Here is a 13,560-nt window from a genome sequence, read left to right on the forward strand (position 1 = left end):
TAAGGATAATTCATTTTATGTTGAATAGACTGCTCTAAAGACAATTTAAATAATCTAATACCCCTGCCCATTTCCTAAGAGAGTTGTGTTGACTGTTTTATTCCCAAATAGGATCAGATTCAACCTGCTGTCATTGGTAGATCATTCTTCTTAACACACATGTAAAAATAAAAACTATTATTAGTTTGGTGATAAAGGCAGTGAAACAAACACCGAGAATAGGAGTAGAAAAATGTTCTGTGTGACCTTGGTTAAATTATGAGGCAAATAAGTTGAAATATCTCCAGATACATTCTCACTCAAATATGCCAGTTTTCAATAATTTATTGAAATCATATAAATTCTGAAACAGATTTTTTAAATAATAATGGGATATCTTAATTCTTTGATGGGAAATATTTTTTAAAATTACACTCCTATTGTCCTAAATTTATGAAAAAAAATGAATGTTCAATGCAGAACACTTGCATAAATACACACACTTTTTAAAAAAGGTACCTTTATGCATTTTGCTCTGCCCTTAGGTGCTCTTTTTCCAATCTAGAATATATTTCTGGATGTTTTTCAATTGACAATAAAATTACTGGAGTACACGCATGTTTTATTGTGTTTGTGTGTGTCTATGGACTGGATCACAAGGTATACCAGATGTATTTCTAGTGGGCCATGGTAAATATAGTCTGAAAGTCACCATTCTGACCATACCCCTCTCATAATCACAGAGCCTTGGAGAAGAGAAGAACAGTTTCTTGCTGCGTACTGACTTGGCACATACCATCAGTCGCAATCACGCCAGATCTATGTGCTGCTTTATTTTCACAGTTCAAGTAAAGCTGTGGAAAAAGTCTGAGCAGCAGTCGTAGGCAAGGTCTGTGCCACACACGGAAGCAGAACGCAAAATGCATTCCACGCACATAGAAGCGTGACACAAAAGTTTGAGCATTTACCTGTATGAATGCCCCAGTCTGTGTCCACCGCTTCTTTGCTCTGAGTGATGCTCACCCATGCCCCCCTAGCCCCAATTCCTTGAACCACACATATAACTTATTACATGTCATGGTCATGTGTGACTCCAACCAGGTTGCAATAGCTGCAGCCATTTTCAGATTTTCCCTGCTTTCTAAAGAGAAGTGAGATCATAGCATGTTTTCACTAATCAGTGATTTAGGTAGACAGATCACATTTGGGGGTGACAATAACTAGATTTATAAATGCTACAAATCCGACCATAGAAATAAGAAAGTGACTGGAGTCAGAAGGTCAAGGAGCACCTGTCACTTTCCCAGCAGGGCCCAACCTGCAGTCTCTTTTATGGCTACAAGCTGGAGGTCAGGATCTGAACTGAACAGGAGTAAGAGAAGAGGGACTTCCCGGGGGGGCTCAGATAGTTCACTGGGTGTACCTGAGATCTCACTATCTGCAGACTTGTATTGTTATAAAAATAAGTGAATACTTAACTGCCATGGTGGGATAGCACATAAAGAGAAAAACACACTTAGGTAGTTTTAAGGAATGGGAAGGGGTGAAATATAGTCATCCCCTGATATCTGCAAGGACTGGTTCCAGGACAACCTCTCCAACCCCCAACCTGCAGATACCAAAATCCGTGGATGGGATACTTAAGTCCCTGATATAAAATGATGTGGTATTTGCCTATAACCTATGTACATCCTCCCGTATATGTTACATCATCTTTAGATTACTTAAAATCCCCAATACAATATAAATGCTAAGTAAACAGTTGTTATACTGTATTGTTTAGGAAATAATGACAAGAAAAATGTCTGTCTGTGTTCAGTACAGATGAAACCATTCTTTTCTTTACAAATATTTTCAATCCATGATTGATTGACTGAATGTATGGATGTGGAACCCACTGATACAGAGGGCTGACTGTAATAAAACCAGTACCTAATGCTGTATGAAAGGAGAGAAGGTTAGCACTCCCCTTGACAAGAATGGAAGAGGCCCTCGGGCCTGACAACACACATATGGTTAAAACTAGCACCTAATTCCTCAGTAGCCTGGCAGGAACTGGGAATGGTGGCCTATGTTTTAAGAGAACCCCTTCTGTGGGCCCCCAATGGCTACAGCCTGATACTCAGGTGGTGGTGTGAGATAAGCCTCAGTGCTTTTTTTTATCCCCTGTCCCCCAATATTTACTAAGCTTCAGGAAACTATATTCTTTTTTGATAAGTATCCATTTATTAACACTGGTAACATTTTCAGGGCAAATAGAACATGCATTCTTTGGTAGCAAAATTTTAAAATCACAGATATATTTCTTTTATATATTATGAATATATTTCTAGTAAGGAATATATAACTAGTCTTCAGAAACTGAAGATGGAAACATAGCTAAGCCTCAACTTCCGGTCAAGCAGAAAGTAATGAAAAGTGCTGAAAATGCCACAGTCATGTGGGCCACTGCTCCTTAAATGCCACAATCACGTGGGCCACTGTTCCTTAAATGCCACAGTCACGTGGGCCACTGCTCCTTAAATGCCACAGTCACGTGGGCCACTGCTCCTTTCATTCTCTACAGACAACCTGAGTCTCACACTGTCATAGCACCAAGAAGAAAACAGTTACTTTCACTTTTCTTATAGCAACATAGGGATTTGTGTACATAAAACATGTTGGGCAGGTTCTCCTTCAATCATGGTTTGTATGTCAACAGTTGGTTTCATAAAACAGAGAAAAGTGGAAAGAAGATAGAACATGGTCTCTTTACAAAAGAAAGGTGAATACATTTCGATGCACCAGGTTGTTTAGGCTAAGTCAGTAACTGTGTGTATTATCAGCCCCATGACTGCTAAGTGTCAATATTTAGAATTTCAGTGTGGGAAAGAACCTCAGACACCATCAGTCCAACCGCTTCCATTTTACAGCTAAGGAAAAGGGTCCGGAAACTTAGGTGAATATCAGACTGGGATGAGAACGCAGGCTTTGGAGTTAGGCTGCTTAGTATATGAAGTTCATGTATCCCCATAGACAAACTCATTTTCTGGTAATATGAATACACTTCTGGATGAACCAACAGTTTTTCAGTCTAAGGTATGTCAGAAACGAATTCAATTTTTATGCTTAAGTTTCCTCTGCACAGCTTTCTCCATTTAGGTTGTGATGATGATGCAGACTGTTACCCCCTCTAGACTTCTGCATTCTTACTTTTGAATTTGGGGGTGAATGTGTGAGTAGGGCTCTACGAATCATCATTTATCTTTCACATCATTTCTCTTTTCACCTATTGCTTATATAACTACCTATTTTTAAATTTAACAATTAGGTCAATGATTCTTGATTTATTTAAGACAATACCAAAGACAGTAATAAGGTCAGAGTGACCTGGTGCACTTCTAACACCCCAATCTGAAAGGAACTTTTTTTCAGTATAAGATAATATATATCATACACAGAAAACTAATACTAAAAGGTACTCAGAGGTAGCCCTTGTTGTTAGACATTTAAGGATGTTCTAGACTCCAAGAGGAACCTCAACAGTTTTCTCTGATTCAAATTAAAAACAATTTTCTAGGATAAATGGAATGATTAATAACATAAGAAGAATAATCAGTACTGAATTGTGTAGTGGAATGATTCCCGTTAGGTTCCAACCGAATATAATGAAGCTTATTTGCTTTCTTAGCATGTATCTTTCCCACTACTATAAAATTGAGATCTGTCATTTATAATGTTACCTGTATTATCTAAACACTAACATCTTTAAACCCAGTGGGCTTCCCCTAGAGAGGTTTAGATTCTTGCAAACCCAGGTGAATCGTTCTTGTTGAGCAATGAACCGTTGAGAAATGAGATAAGGCAGAGGCACACTTATGGATGCCAGTCAACAGGTTAGCTTTTGATGGCCATGGTCCAGAGGAGTGGGTGGTCAGTTTCCACAGTCACAACACCAGACCCGTCATAGGTATTGGAAGTACTGACCAATGTTCCAAAAGCAAGCACATCATTTGCTGTAAGAAAATAAGGGGAAAAAATTAGTAACTATTTTTTTTCTTCCTCCAGTGTAGATTAACTTTGTCACTTACCAAAAAGCAAGTATACACTTTGATAAAAAAATATATAAATGTGGGATAGGTGAAATATATGATGTATGGCTTTAAAATGGGTAATTTCTATAACTTGCTGTAAACATTCTTCCTGGAATTGGTTATTGACCATTTTGGGTTATATATCATTCTCAATATTAAATTTTATTAGAATCTTTTCTTTTTCTTTACTAATTATAAAACCAAAACCTGTATTTGTAATGTGCTACTTACTTCCTTCCCTGGGTACAATTTTAGTTTCTCTTGATAATTCAGAATTAAAATTTAATGTGTTATTACACTCTACAAAATGTAGTTTTAGCTTCAAGTAGAAATGATATGAGACAGATAGAAAATTACCTAAAAAAATGCATGTGATTTTAATCACTGTTTTCTCATAAAGTAAGAAAAGCCAAAGCGAATACAGCTTACATTCTGTAAAATTAATAGAAACTCAAAGGTCAAAGCCAACTTTCAAATGTGTAATCTTGAGCAAGTCACTTAAGCTCAGCCATAAAGTGACGGCAAGAGATGATAAGATAATCCTTTAAACTACTTATCAAAGTAAAAGGCTTACGAATTAAGATTAGAATTTATATATTTATACATTTCATAAATATATAGCTATAAATATATTTTTTATTTTCTAACAAGTTAATGCCTAGGCACAGATTGGTAACTTCACCTCTCTTTGCTGATACAGGAGCAATTGACTTCATCAACATGACTCTAAACTCACAACTGTCCTATAAGCATCCGTTGGTAACCAATATTATTTTCTTTATCAAAATTCAGAGAGAAAAATGAACAAATGTTATGGAGCCCAAACTATCCGAGTCAGAAGAGGCCCCTTTTCTTTCAAACAAAACCTGTGAAGTTATACACACTGCTTTGGGGGAAATCAATCAATTACAATGCTCACTTCCCACTAGAGGGAGCCTCCTGTCTTTCTGAGGAAATCTTGAAAAGGCAATTTAAAAATTCAGGAACAGTACTGCAAGATAATCTATCGTCAGTATTACCAGTTCACACAGCTTATTTATTAAAACTCAAATTATTTTTCATAGTTCTTAATGTTTTTACTAGTACAAACACGAAAGTAAAACTACATGGTAATACAGAGTGAATCTCATGTGAATATTGCCCTGATACGAACTTCAATATAGGAAGCTCTTAACTCTTGAGTCATTTGGGACTTGGGACTTCCATGAGATGATGTTTCTGAACACTGGTGATATACACAAAAATATATATAGATCTAGACACTGTTACATAGTTGGTAGATCAGGGTGGTGATCTTTGAGGGATTCACAGCAAAGTCAATTGAAATCTCTACCTCTCCTGAATAGTGGTCTTGCCTGGAACCTGGGTGCTTACGAAGTAGCTTACTGAGACCTATCCCAGGCCTACGGTTTCAAGGTTTTCCCAATAGCCAAGAGGGAGGGAGTCAGGGAACACTTCACACCACTTCATTGCGAAGGCAATTTAGAGTGCTTCAGCAGGCCTGCCAACTTTAAAGTGGAAACTCCCTCGTGAAGACCCATGCATGCACGACCCACTTGAATTTGACACACACATTATATGATTTGAGAAAATGGATTAAAATCCTAGTTTTTACTTATGCCCAAAGAACAGGAGTACAAATTGTGCTTCAAGTTTATAGCTGCATATAAATTCCTTTCTGATTTTTGAAGCCAGACTATGGATTTCAGAATTTCAGCGGTAGCTACCTGGATTATACATACTGGGTTTGCTAAGACACTGTTGTAGCCTAATTAATTTTTAAATGGGAAAATAATCAAAGTGGTTGTATTTGGGCATAAGAAGATGAAATTTTTTTTTGGAAGGAAATATTTCTTTGAGTTAAGCAAGGCCACTGTTAGCCATACTTGTAAATTATGTTTTTATTTTATTTTATAATATTTAAAGTTCCAACAAGACCAGTTATATAGTTACAATTAATTAAAGATAACAATTGTTTTGATTATCTCTAACTTTATGGAAAGTACAATAAAAATGATAGAAAACTAAGATGAATAAGTTGAGAGACAAAGTCATGAATTTTAATTTACTATGTCATTACAATTATTTTGGAATATATTTTCTTCAAGTCACAGAATCATATTTTTGGACAAAACCTTAGAAAAATAAAAAAATTTTAAGGAAAATATTTGGAATTATGATGAACTTCCTCTACCCCAAATATCTGAAGGCCAATCATGACATAAGTACATGAAACTAGTAAAGAGACAGCTGTGTACAGATAGTAGAAAAACAAATTACCTCTTCGTTTCTACCCTAGAGGATTTGTCCAACACTTTAGCTGGCTGAACTATAGAAAATCTGACTTGGATTTTTCCCCCCATTGTTTGCGGAGTAGACTACAGCCAACCGTAGTTGCTCAAAGACAACCAGTCATCAGATCAAGTCCCATTTTTAACAAAAGGCAAAAATAAAAGTTACAGATCTATGTGCAAGCTTATAAGCAACGATATTTTGTGTGATAAACACATTAACATAGATTTTACAATTTCCATCCATTATCTCAGGCTGTTTTATTTCCCAAAGGTAAGGATGAGAATTAGCACTCCGTGTTCTACTGTTTTCAGTGATGTCCTCCCAGCTTTTCTCTAAAGCTGGAAAGACAGGGGACTACAAAGCAAGAGCTGGCAAATTGGTGGAAACCAATTATTCAACTCTTTTCAGTTAGTGGGGCCATTTGTCCCTGGTTTCTTGCCCATCTTTCCTCCACAAGCTACATTAGTGAACTGTGGCTCCTTGGTTGGAGCTGGAAGCGTGAAGGAGTACTCCGCAAGGCCTTAGATGCTTTTGGCACTGAAAAGCAACAGTGGGAGGCATTCATTCTCTGTGCACCTGCATGACTTTTCTGATCAGGTGCTTTTATAGAAAAGGCATCTCTCTATCAAAGAGCATGATTCCATCATGATGAAGTTAATAAGTTAGACCTAGGTTCAAACCCTGGCTCTACCATTCACCAGCTTTACAAACTCAGTTATTTAAACTCTTTGGCTTTGTGTCATCAACAGTAAATATGTAGAAAGTATCTACTTCACAGGGAAGTTGTATGGATTATGTGGCCAATCTTACATATGATACATATTCAAGTAATTTCCATCTTCTTTGCTTTCTCCTGTTATCCTGCTGATAAAACAGATCAGGTTTTTCTTTTAAAATTAACAAAAAGAGAGATATCATGAGCTGAACAATTAGCAAAGGCCTGAATTCAAGTGATTAGTTTATAGCCAGCTGAGAAGTAGAATGAGGTACACTCGTAACTTTTCCAGGCTAGCTTTTGTGAAATACTTAACATCATTTCAGGTGATTCCTTGGCCTGCATGTATGTATGCATTTATTTAATAGATATTAAAGCCTCATTCTGTGCCAGGCACTAGGGTTTAAGGATGAGTATCTCTGCCCTCACTAAAATGAGGACTCACATTTTAGTAAAAGGGAAAGATATACAATGAAACCCAGCAGCCAGGAGAGAAGCATGAGGTGGGCCAAGGAGGGCAGAGGTGCCTTCCTGGCAGCCAAGATGGGTTGTGTATTCAAGAGGGAGGTGAAGCCTTTGACAGTGGGGGGCTACTGGCATCCCTAGAGGCCTGCCCGCTGGCCTGGCTTCCCAAGAATCTGTAGATCGACGCTGGTTCTTTTGTAAAAATAAATACATTATTTAAAAAGGCAATGGAAACATTTCTAAAATCAATAAATACTGAGGGCAAAATGGAGGTGCTATTTGAGATGGGCATAATCCTCATTCATTCAAGACGTGATCTGAGTCCTTACAGTACACCAGGCACTCAAGGCATAGCCAGGTTTTATCTTCCATTTAGAGATGAGGAAAATGAAGCTCAGAGAGGCTAAAATCACAGGCTATGATGATAATAAAAGTTGTCAGACACTAACAAGTTAGTAAGGGAGGTTAAGGCGATGCTTTGAAGAGCTCTAAAGAAGAGAACTGTTGCTGGTCTGTTCTCCTGAAGTACAGAGCTGTCTTTCGGCAGCCTGACGGAGACTTAAGGAGATGCGTTAGTGAGAGCCTAAAAATCACTCTAAGACTTAATGAATACTTTACATCTCATATAGACAAATGCTTAATGAACCCATTATGATGAATCTTAAGGCTCTCTACCATTCTGGAACATTAGGTTAAGTTCGGAGAGTTAAGTTAGACATATTAGACATCACTAACTATTTAAGACATAATGGGACCACTGTCTATACTCACCATTTACTCTCTGAGGATTCTTAGCCTATGTGGAGAAATGGCAACACATTAAGAAAATATGACTCAGATTTCATTACCAGGAAAAGAAAACTATACTGTCTGTAACATCAGTTCACTATTATAGGTCTTTACAATTTTAATTTTTGACAAATATATTTTTAAAAAAGGTCTTTTATGTACACACATGAGGCAAAAGATTATATTTTAAAAATTGCCAATTTATACTATAAAATATGAATTCTGGGAAGGGTTATTAGTGAATTTGTTTCTTATAAAATGGCATTTATACTTATGGTTGCTCTTGAAAATTTTCAAAAATAAAATCAATATGTTGGGTTTTCACTTTCTTGAAGTAAAAAACTCAAAGTAGTCCTAATGTAAAGCTGTGGAGTACATGCCTTTTGTGTACTTATATTTCTATTAGAATCTCAGGAAATACAAGTTTGAGACCATCTATAAAATAAATATATTTATTTATCTCAGCACTGCCAAATAAAAATAAGTGATCACAAATCTAAATTTTCTAATAGCCACCTTAAAAAAGTAAAAATAGGAAAAATGTTAATATCTTTTTTATTTAGCCCAATATATCCAAAATCATTTTAACATCATCAATATATAAAATTTGGGGTCTTTTACATTCCTTTTTCATACTAAGTCTCTGAAATCCATTTACAGCATGTCTCAACTTGGACAAGGCTCATTTTAAGTATTCAATGGCCATACGTAGCTAGTGGTTACTATATAGATTGAACAGTGCAGTTCTAGGTTGTTGAAGCACGAACTATATTTATGATTCAATTATCTGCTTTTTTCAGAGGAACATTATTTTTTAGTTTGATTATACAGATACTAATTTTCATTTCATATGTAGCTATGCGGTCACAGAGTCCGAGGTTATAAAGAGAACATTAAATTCAAAGTGTGCATATAAAATCATTTTGAGTGATTTGAACTTACGATGTGAGTGGATCAACAAACACTTAAATACTTAACGCGTTCAGCAGCAAGACAGACTCAGTCCTCTGGCCTTCAACTTGAAGGCTGAGAACTATCTAGCAGGAACTGTAGAAAGGACAACCAAAAATCCAAAATCCAAGCGAACCTAATGTGAAATTACCAAAAGAATATATATTACATTCTATAAGGTATAGAATAAATAGATGCCTGCTTAGACATGTGGCAAATAATCTTCCTTTTTTTTGAAGGGGGGAAGGAGTTATTTATTTTTATTTTATTTTATTTATTCACTTATTTCCATAGATTTTTGGGGAACAGGTGGTGTTTGGTTACATGAGTAAGTTCTTTAGTAGTGATCTGTGAGATTTTGGTGTACCCAACACCCAAGCAGTGTACACTGTACCCAATTTGAAGTCTTTTATCCCTCACTCACCTCCCACCCTTTCCCCCAAGACCCTCAAGTCCCCAAAGTCCACTGTATCATTCTTATGCATTTGTGTCCTCATAGTGTGGCTCCCACTTATAAGTGAGAACATATGATGTTCGGTTTTCCATTTCTGAGTTATTTCACTTGGAATAATGATCTCCAATTCCACTACTGGGTATCTACTCAGAGGAAAAGAAGTCATTATACAAAAAAGATACTTACAATCTTCTAATTGTACTTGCAAATAATCTTCTCATTTTTCTTCTAATAATTGCAAATAATCTTCTAATTGTACTCCTTTCTCCCAATTATTACCTTCTCTTCCCACTCCTCTAACACTTGTGAAAGAATAACTGGCGGACCCTAATTGCCTATAATGAAATGTTCAAAACAAACACATTCCCTCTTCCCGGCCCAAACATCCTGGCATGGCACTTAAGGCCCTTTGTCATCTGGCTACTTCCTACCTGCTTGCCAGCCACTCTCTGCTACTTGCTGTTCCTTGAATAGATCAGGAATTTCCTGCTTCTACGAAAATTTTTGACGTGTTCCCTCCGAGAACAAATTGACTTTTCTCTGCATATTTTATCCTTCAAGTCTAAACTCAATGTCACTTGCTACCTTGTACCGCTCTTTGATTCTCCAACTGCTACAGGCCAAATTAAAAATTCTCTTTTCTATTTACAAAGGACTTGATTGCTTCCCTGGAACACACTTTGTATTTAAAGCTGACTGTTTAGATGCCTCGTCTCAAGCAGGCAAAGTACAGAGTGAGCTTGAAACATCTTGCTCCAGAAAGCAAGAGGGTGCTCAAAAACAGATGTAGACCTGTGAAAAGGACACAATGACTGGAACTAATTTGGGGCATTAGAAAAGAATCCTGAGAGAGAGAGGCATTATAATATATTGAATAATGAATTGCCAAAAGCAGGTGGAGAGAAGAAAACCTATTCTTTACAGAAGAATGCCAACTACTAAAGGAAGGAATGGCAGAATTAGAGAATTAGAAAGGCACCATTTGCAGCCACCAGTGTAATAACTAGTTTAGGCAAGAACCATCAATGGATGGATGCTAAAACTACTGGACAAAATGTGGAGAAGAAGGATAGCACCCAGTTCCAAAGCAGTACTCCACGTATTGCTTTTAACTTCAAAGGAAAAAAAGGTAGCAGAGTGATCTCATGAGTCCGATCTTAGCTAAATGATCAACCTTAGCATCACCAATAAAAGGCCATACTGATATCATGTGCCTCCTGCTATGATGCTAGGGATGAATACAATATCACCCATTAATACTTTTGGCCAAAAATGCCTGACCTGAATTGAATCATGGGGAAACCGTAGACAAATGCAGAATGGGGGCAGATGACAGGTTAGTGGGCCTGAACTTTTAAAAGCTGTCAGTGTCATGAAAGACCAAAAAAGTGAAGGGACTTTTCTAGATTAAAACAGACTAAACAGATATGACAACTAAATACAATGCATGTTTTTTTTAGTAGACTCCAGATTTTAGAAAGTTATAAAGAGCACTACTGGGACACTTGGGGAGTAAGAATATGGACTGTACACTATTATTCCATCAATGTTACATTTTGGGAGTAGATATTAGCACTGTAGTTATGCAAGAGAATGACCTCGTTCCTAGGAGATACAAGCTGAGGAATTTCAGGTGTTTATTATTATCATGCCTTCAACTTATTTTCAAATAGTTCAGAATGTAATGCACATACACACATACTCACATATTATATTGTTTGGAGATTTGTCCCTGCCCAAATCTCATGTTGAATTGTAATCTCTGATGCTGGAGGAAGGGCCTGGTGGGAGGTGTTTGGGTTATGAGGGTGGATCCCTCGTGGCTTGGTGCTGTCTTTGAGATAGTGAGTTCTCTCAAGATCTGGTCATTTAAAAGTGCATGGCACCTTCCCCACAATCTCTCTCTTGCTCCTGATTTCCCTGTGGTGAGTGCCTGCTTCTGCCTTGCCTTCTGCCATGGGTAAAAGCTTCCCGAGGCCTTCCCAGAAGCAGATGCTGACATGATGCTTCCTGTACCGCCTGCAGAACCATAAGCCCAATTCAACCTCTTTTCTTTGTAAATTACCCAGCCTCAGCAGTGCAAGAATGGCCTAGTACACATACAAAGAAATAAATGCAAATGTAGAAAAAAATGTTAGCACTTGGTGAATCTCAGTGAAAGGTATACAGATTTTGCTGTACTGTCCCTTCAGGTTTTTGTAGGTTTGAAGTTATTCAACATTAAAATTCCACATTACAATCTGGGGAAAAAATTTGGGAAGAAAGGCTAGCAACTTAGGAAGGGAAGTGTTTCCCTCTTGGTTCACCTTTGGTTTCCCTGAAAGCTGAAGTAATGCCATTGCAAAGCATTAAGAAATGTTTATTGATTTAAAGTGCATCAAAATCAAGTTGAAAAAAAGTGTGCCAAATTTGGGAAGAAATTATCTAGTCTATGATATATCTGCATTGCAGCTTCTTGGAAAAGTATAGAGAGAGATGCTGAGCACACAGACTGTGTGTGGTGAGGCCCCTCCCTTTGTCAACTCATTGAAGCTCACCAAGGACAGCCTTTACTTCCACTCATTGATGCAGGAGGCCCTGGAAATTAACTTGCAGTGTCTACCAGAACTTCTTAGTGCTTGTGAAAATGGTAAGAGCGAGACTTATTGTTATGCATGTCTCTGATAACAAGCCATCAGCTGTGCTTTCTTTTTGGGCCTTATCTCTCAAAACCCTGATCTGCTAAGACTCTTCCCAAGGTGAACACTCATCACCTCCCTCTCCTGACAACTAATCCTTCCTTGAACTCAAATGTCCAAGGAAGGGCTATTATAATTCTATTTGAAACTGGCTGCATTTATCTTCATCTCTCTTGGAAGTCACATTTCCCTTGCCCTTGGATGAGGACTGGAACACATTAGGTGGCTTCTGATGTTCAATTATTCTTCCTTCTCCACATTTTCTGTGTTATGACTCGGCCTGTTGATCGAAAAACAATTAGGCCAGGAAAATGCTGCTGCTTGGAGGAATCAAAACTAATTATGCCAGTTAGAAAATGTTTACAAAGATCATCACTTTCAAACATTTAGCCCTTTCTAAAATAAACAAAATCATTATTTTTATTTGTTAAAGAGAATTCCCTAATGTATTATGTCATCAGCATGTTCTACTCATAAAAGGCCCCATGTTCCAGTTAAAGAGCCAATCAGAGCTGCTTTAAGAAAAAAAAGCTTACTGGGCTTATAAAATAAGAACCACAGTCCAAATCCACAAAATGTGACCTTTTTGCATTAATTATTAGTGGTAAAGTGAATGAACTGTGTAGAACTCTGTGAAAATTTTCAGTGTGGAAAATCAGTATCAGATTTAAACGTTTGTTCAAAGAAGAGAAAGGCTGTCCACAGGCTGTTCTGAACTGATTTATTTTGCTCTGTTGCCTTCAAATCCTGTGTCTTGGTGTTGCCTCCTGTGGACACTGGCCTGCCCCAAAACCATCCCACAGGGGTGAGAATTATGACCTGCAGATGCCAAAGATGACTGAGTCGCAGCCATCCTAATCTCTTGCTGCCCGGCTGTAGAGCAAGGCAAGTCATTTTGTACTGCTGGGCCTCAGTGCCATCCCTGAAAACAGAGAGTTGATCTTTTCACTGTAATATTTTATGACTTTTGTTAAAAGTCCCTCAGGTGACCTCAGCATCCATTTGTAAAATGCCAATAATACTTGTCCCCAGTTACCTCTAATACTGCTATCGTGAAGATGAATGAGTTAATGTCTGTGAAGAGCTTTGACTTCTCCAGAAAAGTGTTGAAAATGTGTTGTATTATTATCATCATTTCATCTGCACTGAGGAAGCTTTAAA

General features: G+C 37.4%; 1 protein-coding gene and 1 pseudogene across 3 annotated transcripts in view; one reads left to right on the forward strand and one right to left on the reverse strand.

The window, feature by feature from the left end:
- Nucleotides 1-1,914: 1,914 nt before the first annotated feature.
- Nucleotides 1,915-2,059, forward strand: LOC115935493 (uncharacterized; annotated as a pseudogene).
- Nucleotides 2,060-2,185: 126 nt separating this feature from the next.
- The window catches only part of TPK1 (thiamin pyrophosphokinase 1), a 391,781-nt gene continuing 380,406 nt past the window's right edge, over nucleotides 2,186-13,560 (reverse strand). For all 3 annotated transcript variants that reach the window (XM_063708824.1, XM_063708825.1, XM_063708823.1), the window contains one exon: nucleotides 2,186-3,974. In XM_063708824.1, coding sequence (XP_063564894.1) covers nucleotides 3,856-3,974 — 119 coding nt within the window. In that variant the 3' untranslated portion in view covers nucleotides 2,186-3,855. The remainder of the gene's footprint in view (nucleotides 3,975-13,560) is intronic.

This window comes from Gorilla gorilla, chromosome 6 (assembly GCF_029281585.2).
Source record: "Gorilla gorilla gorilla isolate KB3781 chromosome 6, NHGRI_mGorGor1-v2.1_pri, whole genome shotgun sequence".
NCBI classification, from domain to species: Eukaryota; Metazoa; Chordata; class Mammalia; order Primates; family Hominidae; genus Gorilla; species Gorilla gorilla.